Source organism: Vulpes lagopus, chromosome 23 (assembly GCF_018345385.1).
Source record: "Vulpes lagopus strain Blue_001 chromosome 23, ASM1834538v1, whole genome shotgun sequence".
NCBI lineage: Eukaryota > Metazoa > Chordata > Mammalia > Carnivora > Canidae > Vulpes > Vulpes lagopus.
In genome coordinates this window covers 51,928,257-51,940,927 of record NC_054846.1, presented here as the reverse complement: position 1 = coordinate 51,940,927, position 12,671 = coordinate 51,928,257, and the positions used below count along the sequence as shown (strand labels likewise).

The following is a 12,671-nucleotide window of genomic DNA, read 5'->3' as shown; positions in this document are numbered from 1 at the left end:
GCTCAACCCTAAAGGTACCTTCAGACCAAAATCCCTCTGAAGACACCTCAGAGAAAGACATATATAAAGGTTCTATTTTTTAACAGGCTCAAAGAATGCCTCTGTGACTACAGTTTGTATTCTCTAGTCTTTGGTTGAGAAGATCTGGCGTCCTGCTGGTATGGAGACTTCCAAGTTCCTCGAGCTTCTTGAGCTTGTCCAGCAAGAAGTGGGTCTACCTTCGTGTATCTGGGTATTCAAGGAAGGAGTCTGGGCAGGATTCCTGCCCCTGTCATGAAGAGGGCCTGTGGCAGATGCGAAGAGGAAATGGCTACTTGGCATACTTCAATCCAAGAGTCTCTAAAACTGGGATTAGACCCAGGCAGGAGTAGGGACTACCGGAGACCTGACTTGGTGAGATGATCTGGAAGCCTCTGAAGGGGGCGCCTGTCTCATCTAACCGCAATAGATCCAAGGAAACACAGCCGAAGGCACAGAGAAGAGTCAAGAAAGGAACTCAGAGAAGGAGAGGCTGCAGGAGAAAAGACAGCAAGAGTCTGGTGTTTGTGATGAGTGACAATGGTTGTCCTTAGTGAGTAGATGGTCGATAAACATACTTTTGTAATGAATTATTAGAATTGTCATTATCATCATTATTAACAAGTTGTCTAGGTTTGCAGAGGCAGGAGCAGGATCAAGCCGGTAGCTTAATATAATTGTCAGTGTCAGGTGAACTATTTCTGCTCCTGAGTGCTATTTGGCACAGAAACACCGTTTGCTCCAGTCACTCCCATCCTTGCTCGGTTCACACAGGAAATTGACCCCCAAAGACGGGCAGGAATGTGGCCTAAGTCCCACAGTAAGCCACTGTGGGAATGAGAATGCAGCTGTAACCAATGCCTGGGTGAGGATTCTTAGCAACATACCAGGCTGCCTCTCAGGAGGACAGTGTTTCCTTCATCTGCAGCCCTCTGTCTAGGGAGCAGAAAGGTCACTGACATCATCTCATCAAATCTCAACATTGTCCTAAGAGAGTGAGGAAAAACAAACACATGCAAACCAATGAATGAACAAACAAAGGAATAAGCCATCCCTGGCTCTCCTGCGAAGGAGCCGGACTTTCCTGGGGCATGGGACATAAGTCCCCCACCCCTGCAGCAGGCCTGATTAACCCTGGGCCCTGTCAGCATGACCAGCAATCCAATAAGACAGTACCCCGGCTGCGCCATTAGCTCATTAGGTGGAGGCGAGTGTCTGCATTGATCTGTTTATCTCTCAGGCCCGGTTGCTGGAGAAGGGCCAGCTGTTTCCCTGAGAGCTGCCTTTCCTCTTGACTCATCACAGAGCATCAGGGGAGTCTGCTCCTTTGTCCCTTTCAACCTCAAGGTCACTGGAGTGCAGAGCAGGAACTGGGCCGTGGTGGTGCCTTCTGAGAGCTTTTTTTTTTTTTTTTTCGGTTGAATCGTCTGAGAGCTTCAGACACTGCATCTCCTCTTACATTCTTTTGATTCTCCCCCAGAGATAATCCCTCAGAAAACTGAACAATGTTGTGGGAAGTACTTGGGTTTGCTTACAAATCTCAATTTGTACCAGGCATTGTTATTTGCCTACTAGCTGTATGACCTTGGAGAAGTCATTTCCCCTCTCTAAGCCCCAATTTTCTCATTTGCAAAAACAAAGCTAATAGCCCAAATCTCATAAAAGTGTTCTGAAGATTCATAGAGATAAACCTGTGAGTGAGAGGACAGGCACAATGTCTAGCTCAGTGCTAGGTACATAAGAAACATCGGCAAATCTTTACCTGACCCTCCATTTCTGAGGTACAGTGGTCTTCTGGCAAAAGGAGTAGCATATCATCAGGATTCACAAATGGGATGGTGGTGAGATTGATGTGAAAATACCCGGGGGCAGTACAGATATTGTTAGTACAAATAATACTGTTCATAGTTGGCTCATTAAGAATGGACGGTATCAAGGATGTATGATCGTCTACCCTGGATTCAACTGGTTAAACTTTTTAACTGGCCTACATATCTGTTATCTCCTCGTTGGCATTTTACTCATGAAAACTAAACTGCATAAAAAAGTACAAGTTGATTGTACTTTAATCCTTTTAAAAATATAAAATAGTTTGTGAAAACACCAAACACATGACCTCTAAGTAGTAAGAATTGGGCCTGGGTTACACTAGGTAATATTGGCAAACTATGCTTTTGCAAACCACAGATGGTCCCTGACTTAGGATGGTTTCACTTAGAATATTTCAACTTTCCGGTGCTGTGAAAGCAATAGCATTCAGTAGAGACTGTACTTTGAATTTTGAATTTTGATCTTTTCCTGGCTTAGTTATAAGGGGTACCGTACTCTCTTGTATGCTAGGCAGCAAGCCACAGCTCCCAGGCAGCCACGTGACCACAAAGGTAAACAACTGCTGCACCTTCAATTATTCTGTACCAATCAGCCCACTCCATTTTCACTTTCAGTACAGTATTCAGTAAATGACATGAAGTACTTAGCACATTATTATAAAGTAGGTTTTGGGATAGATGATTTTGCCCAACTGTAGGCTAATGTAATGGTTCTGAGCATGTTCAACGTCAGTTAGGCTAAGCAATGACGTTTGGAAGGTTAGGTATATGCATTTTCAACTTACAATATTTCCAACTTGTAGTGGGTTTATCCAGACCCCATTTCAAGTTGAGGAAGATCTGTACTACAATTACATCCTTCTTGTTTGATTATATGTTCCCAATTTAACTAATATCCCACTTTTCACTAATATTTTCCTTCTTTTTTTGTTACTGCACAATTCTTAATATAATACTATACTTAAACTATAAATATACTTAGTGTAGAAAGTATATAAAAGTAGAATTTAATTTAAATCGTTGCTACTTCCATAAGGTGACACGTAACTATATTTCTCACCAGCTTTTTTCTTTGTATTTTTATTCATTTTTAATAAAATGAGTATCATGCCATATTTTCCTTTTTCCACTCAATACTTATATCATGACCATTTCCCATATTACTAAGTATTCTTCAAAAATATGATTTTAAGAATTGCATTATATTCCATAGTATGCATGTGAATAAGTTGATCATCTCTTATTCAATATTTGGGGAATGTTCGCTGTTTTACTATTACAGTGTAATGAACACTCTTGTAACATGTTTGTATCTCTCATCATTTCCTTGGAATAGCATTCATTCAGTCCTTATCAAAGGCATTGACAGTAATTTATTGATCACTTTTAAAGAAAAATGACCCCCTTCCAAGGGCTGGGTTTGCATGCTACTTTGTTAGAGTCTGGGATACCCCCTGGTGGAAGTTACAGAACATGGCCAAAATCTGTCACACATGCCCTGATAGGGAATTCGAGGATTCTGGGCACACAACTTTTGGAATTTGGCATCTGCAAAGAACTTGTCTCTACACATACACACACACACACCCCGAAGATATAGGAGATTCAAATGGAATAACCAAATGAAAAAATCAAGAAAGCTCAGACCTAAAGTTGTTTTCCATTTGAAGCCAGCCCAGTGGCTGCCTTGCCTCCCTCCCAGCCTTCCCTTTCCCTGCAGCAGAGCAATCAAAGGCTCTTTCCTCTGTGGCTAGATGTCCTGGACTAGAGATCTGCCCATTAGGACACTAGATGGAGCCAGATGGGAGAGTTTATGCTCTAACTGCAGCAGAGTCATTTTCTCTGCACGTTCCTTTTCAGAAACAGCTGCATGATATGGGTGGTCTCACAGAAACCGAGTTCTCTGTTCTTTTTCTTCCATTGAGATTCCCTCAATCAGTCAGTCATCAAACATTCACTGAACCCTGGCCATAGGTCAGTATCAGATACAAAACTGAGCCAAACACAGCCATGCTGTGGAGCTTCTGGGCCAGTGGGAGAGGCAGCAGAATTAACAAACTGATGCCTCTTTACTTCCCTTCCCTCTTCATGGTCACCAGCAGCAGGGCCCACCAGCATCGCATGATGACACACTATACTTCTCTGTCTCCTTGGCTTTGTTCTCACAATCTCTTCTCTCAGGAAAGCCCTTCCCATTTCTTCACATCTAACCCTGATCCCTATAGGGCCCAGTCCAAATGCCTCTTCCCCTGGGAAGCCTTTCCTGCTTCTTCCCCTTTGATTCCTTTACTCCTTGAGCGCAGTGGTTCTCGACTTTTGTATGGAACAGAATCACCTGGAGGACTGGATCCTACTCTCGGTGTTTCCAAGTTAGTGGATCTGGGGTGTAGTCTAAGAATTTGTGTTTCTAAAAAGTTCCCAAGTGACGTTGATTCTGGTAACCCAGGGATCACACTATGAGAACCACTTGTGCTTAGTGGCTTTGAGCACTAACAAGTGCCAAGCAGTCTGCTTCATGTGAGTGATACACAGTGACTAGGACAGCCCCTGCCCTTGAGCTCAGTGCAGGCTGGGGGATGAGAGAGTTAAATAGGGCAACCCTCTGCTATGCCAGAGAAGTGTGAGGAAGGCTCCAGAAACACACACACACACACACACACACACACACAATGCAGTTAACTGACTTTGTGGAGGTGAGAGGATCAAAAACTTCCCAAAGGGAGTGGCATTTGAGCTGGCTTGGAAGGATGATTGGACTTCACTAGGAACAGAAAAGGTCAACAGCATGTGCCAAAGCATAGTGGTACAAAAATCCAGAGCATATTTAGAATGTGATGGATTTATGAGGTATGGGGACATGGGGAGAATGGGCAGTGTCCTTGGACTTAAGGTGCTGTGTGGACATAAAGCTGGAGAGGTCCACCTAAAGGTCTTAAATGCCATGCTAAGAAGTTTTATTTAATTCTCAGATAATGAAGCAATAATAAAGAAATAAAACAAAAATAACATGGTAGAGCTTTTCTTGGGGAAGAATCCTTTTGACTGTAGTGTAGACTTTAGACTGCCAGTGGCAAGACAGGGGGAGTGAGACCAGCAGGGATGCTGTGACAGTTACCAAGGCAGGAAACGATGAGGACTGCACTGAAGCACTGAGATGGGGAGGACACGCTAGGCTGGGAAGTCTGGTAGGCTTGGACTCAATCCTGCACATCTATGGAAGAAACGCAAAGGTCTTTGGAACCATAGCTCAGTTTTGTCCTTCTTCCCACTCCTTCTCTGGCCACATATCCCCCATCCTTGTTTTCTTGCCTGGCTCCTCTTTTTTTTTTTTTTGTAAAGTGGATATTTTATTTGTACTTAAACCACCCAAACTGGTACTATTATCATGATACATTAAAATACAAGACATCTTTCCACAACTACTAGAATGAACAAATTAACAATTCTAGTAAATCACAAAGGGCAGAGGAAACCAATGAAGCATATTGTATATAGCTTAACCCTTCACCGTTAATTGAGGTGATGAAAACAAGACTCACAATCTCAGAAAATACAATTATCCTTTATCACAGGTCTTTGTATTTTTACTTCCTTTTCTTGATAGAATCTACAGCCTAAAGATACCTGAATTGGTATTACATCTAGTTATCTATAGCCAGAAACATCTTATCATGTTGTCTAAAAACCTTTGACTCCAATCATATTGCCTCAATGGATACAATAAGCATAATGGGACACTATCGAGGCAGAGATGTAGGACCCTAAAAGACAAATCCTATCAGAAATAATACTGCCCAAATTGAGATCGAATAATATACTTATCATCACATATCTTCAGGTTGAATGTTCAGAGTAATTTGGGAAAAAATCCATTATTTGCTGAGTACTAAAATACTTAGTGGATTGCTGTAGGACACCATGGCTTTCCCCAGCAGTTTCGAAGATGGACTCCAGATCGCCCATAGAATTTTGCTGGAACTGGATCGGGGGCTGCAGTGATTCCTCTTCACAGTTGTGGAGCGGATTGTTCCAGGCCTGGTTGTTCCAGGCTTGAGGGCACCAGGTCTGACTGTTCCAGGAGTGGTTGCTCCAGGATTGGCTGTTCCAGGATTGGCTGTTCCAGGTCTGGCTGCTCCAATTCGGGTTATTCCAGGCCTGGCTGCTCCACAGTGGGAGGTTTCCAGAAGGGTTCAGCAGGTACCCCTGGCGACAGGGGTAGAAGCCTGCGCATTCCGTGGTGGCAGAGCTGTTCTGAGTCACACTGTTGCTCTCCTTCGGCCAGTTGCTTTTCTGCCACCTCTTGCTTTTCATCCTCTGGTTCTGGAACCAGGTTTTAACCTGCTTATAGCTGAGGTTCAGAATGTTGGAAAGTTCTTGCATCTGCTGGAGACTGAGGTATTTCTGTCTCTGAAATCGATCATTGAGAACATACAGCTGGGTCTGAGAGAACACAGTCCTCATCTTCTGTTTCTTGCCCTGGGTCGCATCTTCCTTCCTCGCTGTTCTCTGCTCTCCAGAGGTGGGTGGGAGTTTTACCCGCGGGCTGGTGGAAGAATCGGGGCTGTCCTGAGTAAGCAGATCCATGGAGGAAGGAAGAGGAGAGACGGTCTCCGCGTGGGGCGTCTCAGCAGATGACATTGGCAAGGATGCAGGATTTTCTCGGGGCCCGTAAGTCTCAGGCATTGGAGAAGGGTCCCTAGAGTTGGGTGCTTGGGGGCCAGGCGGGCATTGGGGCGGAGCTGGATCCGCACTCATGTCGCTGGGTTGAGGGTAGAGGGGGGGAAACAAAAACAAAGAGCGAGATTGTAGAAAGGCCCAGCTTACGGCTCTAGGTGGAAGAGCGGAGAGAAGTACGAAGGCCTCCACATGTAAAGAGTAGGCGAAAGACAAGATGCTGCGGGGCGCCGGGCAACGGCGAGAGGCCAGCCCCTCGGCAGAAGGTCTTGCCTGGCTCCTCTAATTGGGTCCTTCCCTATGATAGAACACATACCTCCTGCACTTCTCTGACTCAAATCCCATTTCCCCCAGTGACGGTAGTCCTGCTTTTATGCTGAGCCTAGGTTTCTTGATCAGGTCTGTGTTCATGCCCCTGCTTTGTCGCGCCAATTTAACTGAGGGACCTTAAGGCCACTCAGTTTGACCACTCAATGTCTTAGGTTTCTCATCTATCAAGTGGGAAAAATAATACTTCCTGGCTGGCCTTTATCACTGTTGCTGTGAGGATCAAACCATAACATATGTGAACAAGCTTTGATGTGTTACTATAGCCATGGTTTCAGCAGTTGCCTTTAGAAGCCATTTCCATTGACTAAGAATGCCCATTTTGATAAAATTTGTCTTTCAATTTGAGAAGAATACTTTTATGTAACCTAAGAAAATTCAAGATAGACAACCAGAAAGGTGTTTGCAAAAGTAAGTAAAAAATCACTGGAAATCAAGTCATTATTTAAAAAGTTTGGAGATGATATGGGTATTTAATTCAGTAAATATTTATTGACACCTACATTGGGCCAGGCATTATTCTTAACACTTTGGATACATCAGTAAGCAAAGTATATGTGCTTCTGAAGCTTATTGTTTTTTGGAGGAGACCAACAATAAGCATAATAAGTCAATTAAATAGAATGTTAGAAAACAGTAAATACTGTGGGAAAACATAGACGATATAAGGGGATACCTACCTGTTTTCTATGATTACCTAGCTAATTATTGAAATAGATTATATATTTTTGTTATTTTGTTTCATTTTATTTTTCCCATAACATAATAATGAATGCATATTCACTAAATAAAACTTTAAAAATTCAAGAAGAGGAGCACCTGGGTGGCTCAGTGGTGAGCATCTGCCTTTGGCTCAGGTCATGATCCCAGGGTCCTGGTATCAAGTCCTGCATCAGGCTCCCCGCAGGGATCCTGCTTCTCTGTCTGCCTATGTCTCTGCCTCTCTCTGTGTCTGTCTCTCATGAATAAATAAATGAATAAAATCTTAAAAAAAAAGAAAATTCAAGAAGAAAGGATAATAATAATAATAATAATAAATCATCCCAAGATCCATCACCCAAAGATAGTCATCACTTTTATTTTGGTGTGTATTTTCTTCCTGAAATGGATGATATTATTTGCAGCTATGATCCCCATATGTTCACTTCTTTATTCATTTAACAAAGGTTTTTCATCATCTCATGTACTACAGTTTCCATATGGAACAATAGAAAGATACAAATTCTGGAGTCATTCTTTGCTCTGCTTTTACTAGTTGTGTGGCCTTAAATAAGCTATTCAACTTCCCTGAGTCTCCATTCCTCTTTCTGTAAACTGGAGACTGTGATGCCTTATGGTGTTGTCATGAAAACTAAATAACTTTAATGAGATAGGACCTAGACATTCCTAGCACATAATCAGTACTTAATAAATATTAATTTCCTTCTCTTTTTTTCATTCATTCCACAAATACAATATGTATACAGCATCATGCTAGCCACAGAAGACAAAGCACTGCTCTCTAGGAATTTAGCATCCAGCGGGGTCAGTTGTCATAGAAAGGATCCAAAGAAGACCTCCCAAAGAAAAGGACAATTAGTCTAAGACTTGAAGGATAAATAGGAGTTAGTCAGAAAGATTTGGAAAGTCTCAAGCCAGTCCAAGATTCCCGAAGCAAGAGAACATAAGGTGTACTGGAGAACGTCAGGCAGTTCAAGATGGCTGGAGCAAAGTAGAGGAGTGATGAGAGCAGAAACCACAAGGACAGCAATTAAAGGCAACTCCTGAGAAAAATATGTCCCTGAAGGAATTTTGGCAGGGAAATGACCTGGTAAGTCGTTGCATCTTAGAAAGACACTCCTAACTTCATTGTGGAGATTACTGGAGGCAGAGAGACCAGATAGGAGTCATTACAGTAATCAACATGAGAATCTAAAGCCTTTAACTGGGGTAGTAGCTGTAGGAATGGGGAGGTGGGCATGTTAAGGTCTGTCTATGACCTGGAATTGATAGACTGTCGGTGAGAGCGCCGGCTAATGGGAGAAATCTAGAATAACACCCAAGGTTCTAGCCTTGGTAACTGAGGGGATGGTGATGTTAGACACTAAACTGGAAATGACTCAGATTTTGGTGAAAAACTCATGACCCCAGTTGAAAACATGTGGATTTTGAGGCACCTGTGGGTCATCATCCTAGCTACACCAGGTTATGTTCTCAGACCAGTCAATGCCCAGGTCACCTTTCTTCCCAATTTGGTCAGATGGCCCAAAGAGGAATATTCCTGTCAGACAGATCTAGAATGCCCCTAGTAGAATCAATCTTGAGTGAAAGGGGTCTAGAATCTGCAGGGGGAATGGGGATTTTAGGGCCAATGCAGAATTTATAGAAACAGTTTAGTTAAAAGTTAGCCTCACGATCAATTAGGATACTTATTTAATGAAGAGCAGAGAATGTACTGGGATTGGGGCATCATATTTCCCCAACCAATAATCCCAATACAGTCTACTAAGGAATTTTTGTTGATTTGGTAATTTACATGAAAGGTCTCATAGAGATTTAAAAATTAAGCTGACAGTAGTTACACATTTAGCAAATTTCCTTGAAGAAGAATAAGATTACATCCATCCATTCATTCATTCTCCACATATTTCCTAAGCAGACACTTGTAGTGGGGCCCTGTGCCAAGTTTAGGAACACTGAGATAAAAGAGTCCCTGCCAGGGAGAGCTTCAACTCTAGTGGGAAACAGTCAAGAAAACAGACAGTGGCAAGACAGTGAGAGAAATATTACGATAGATGCCAAAAAATGGGGTGTAGAGGAAAGCACAGGTAAAGTGGTTCTTAAAGACATGGAGGCTCATGATATTAACTCCACCAAAGGGTTTCTCTTGGCTTTTTAGAAACCTTATTATTCAATATTTAATAAACTATTTTTTTCTTTTTTATCAAAAGGTTATTGTCAAATCTCCGAGTAATATTTTTGGGTTATTAAGGGATATCTGACCACTTTGATGGTCATTGACAGTGTTCTCCACTCCCCCCAAAGCTGAAAATCAGAGAAAATGACCCCCAGAACACTATTTATCTCTGGCACTGAGACAAAAAGAAAAAGAGAGAGGAAAATCACACATTTTCTTGATGTTTGGAATACTAATGTTCTCCCTATGAAAAGGAAAATCATTTAAAGCTATATAATGAAGTAATTGCTGCCACCACCATGTAAGCTTCTGTGTTCACGCAGAGCACAGGCTTTAAGGAGAGAAAAGCACCACATGCTTTTGTTTCATTGAGAAGAGGCCGTGTAAAGTAGTGAGTGGGATCTAGAGTCAGACCTAGATCTTTGGGACCCGGAGAGAGTCACTCACCCTAGTTAAGACTGAATACTTTCATTTGTAAAACATACTTACGTAATATAAAACGTATCTCAGGAATGCCTGGGTGGCTCAGCTAGTTGGGCATCTGCCCTTGGCTCAGGTCATGATCCCAGGGTCCTGGGATCGAGTCCCACATTGGGCACCCTGGTCAGCGGAGAGTCTGCTTCTCCCTCTCCCTCTACTGCTCCCCCTGCCTGTGCTCACTCTCTCTTTTCCTCTCTCAAATAAATAAAATCTTAAGAAAGACATATCTCAGAGGACAGTCATGGAAATTAAATGAGATGATATTTGGAAATCTTAGTGTAATGCCTAGATTTTTCCCCCAGTTATATTGAGGTATAATTGACAAATAAAAATTATATATGTTTAAGTTCTACAACTTGGATGTCTTGATATGTGTATACATTGTGAAATAATCACCACAATCAAGCTAATTAACTTATGCATCACCTCACATAGCTGCTGTTTTCTTTGTCTTCCTTTCTCTGTAATGAGAACACTTAAGAACGATCTTCTGGCAAATTTCAAGTAAACAGTAGAGTGTTATTAACTATAGTCAATATACCAACATTAGATCCTCAGAACTTATTTATCCTATAACTTAAAGTTTGTAACCTTTGATCAACATCTTCCCATTTCCCCTATTTCCCAGCTTCTGGCAACCACCATTCCACTCTCTGCTTTTATGACCTTGATTCAGTATTTTATCTTTCTGTGCCAGGCTTATTTCATTTAGCAAAATGTCCTCCAATTTCATTTCCTCCATTGTTACAAATGGCAGGGCTTTGTTCTTTTTCACAGCTTAATAGTACTCCATTGTAGGTACACATCACAGTTTCTTTAGCCATTCATCAGTTGATGGACATTTAGATTGTTTCCGTAGCTTGGCTATTATGAACGATGCTGCAGTGAACATGGGAGTGCACATACCTCTGAAACACTTATTTCATTTCCTTAGGATTTTTTAAAGCTTTTATTTAAATTCCAGTTAACATTCAGTCTAATATTAGTTTCAGGTATACAATTCAGTGATTTAACACTTACATATAACACTCAGCACTCATCACAAGTGCCCTCCTTAGTCCCCATCACCTATTTGACCCATCCCCCCCATGACATCCCCTCTGATAACCATCAGTTTGCTCCTTATGATTAAGAGTGTTTCTTTTTTTGCCTCTCTCTTTTTTTTCCCCCATGATCATTTATTTTGTTTCTTAAATTCCAATATGAATGAAGTCATCTGGTATTTCTCTTTCTCTGACTTAATTTCACTTTGCCTAATACTCTCTGGTTCCATCCATGTTGTTACAAATGGCAAAATTCCATTCTCTTTATGGCCAAGAATATTCCATTGTATATACCACATCTTCTTTATGCATTCATCAGTCAATGGACATTTGGACTGTTTCTGTAATTTTTACCCAGAAATGAGACCAGTGGATAATAAAGTAGTTCTATATTTAATTTTTTAAACCTCCATCTTTGCCATAGTAACTGTACCAATTTATATCCCACCAACAGTGCACAAGCATTCCCTTTTCTCTATATCCTCACAGTACTAATTATTTTTTGTCCTTCTAAAAATAGCCAGTCTACCAGATATGAGATAATATATCAGTAGTTTTGTTTTGCATTTCCCTGATGATGAGTGATGTTGAGCACCTTTTCTTATGACTGTTAGCCATTTGTATTTCTTCTTTTGGTAAATGTCTATTCAGGTCCTTTGCCCATTTTTAAATCAAATTATTTCTTTCTTTGCTATTGAGTTGTATGAGTTCCTTATATATTTTGGATATTAACCCCTTATCAGATATATGATTTGCAAATATTTTTTCCCATTCCATAGGTTGTGTTTTTACTCTCTTGGTGGTATTCTTTGCTGTGCAGAAGCTTTTTAGTTTGATACAATCCGACTTGCCTATTTTATGTTTTGTTGCCTGCTTTTTGGGTCATATCCAAACTCATTTTCCAGACCAATGTCAGGAAGCATTTTCCCTAATTTTTTCTTCTAGTACTTTTACAGTTTCAGGTCCTATGTTTAATTCTCTAATCCATTTTGAGTTTGATTTTTTTTATTTTTGTTTATAGAATGAGATAGGGGTCCAATTTCATTCTTCTACATGTGCATATACAGATTTCCTAAATCATGTATTGAAGAGAGTATCCTTTTCCCATTGTATGTTGTTGACGCTTTGTCAAAGATCAGTTGACGCTAGATGTATGGATTTATTTGGGGGTTTTGTATTATGTTCCATTGGTCTATATGTCTGGTTTCTACTGGTACCATAGTGTTTTGATTACTGTAGCTTAGTATATATTTTGAAATCAGGAAATGTGATGCCTTCTGCTTTGTTCTTCTTGCTCAAGATTGCTTTGACTAATCAGTGTCATTTGTAGCTCCATGTGAATTTTAGGGTTATCTTTTCTATTTCTATGAAGAATGTCATTGGAATTTTTGAAGTAAAATTAAC

The 12,671-nt window shown here is 41.1% G+C and overlaps 2 protein-coding genes across 3 annotated transcripts in view; one reads left to right on the top strand and one right to left on the bottom strand.

The window, feature by feature from the left end:
• Positions 1 to 12,671, top strand: part of AGBL4 (AGBL carboxypeptidase 4) — a 1,348,432-nt gene that overhangs the window by 970,778 nt on the left and 364,983 nt on the right. The window lies entirely within an intron of this gene.
• Positions 5,682 to 6,602, bottom strand: LOC121481649 (putative homeobox protein NANOG2). Its single transcript, XM_041739183.1, has one exon. The coding sequence runs from the start codon at positions 6,600 to 6,602 to the stop codon at positions 5,682 to 5,684; it is 921 nt and encodes a 306-aa protein (XP_041595117.1).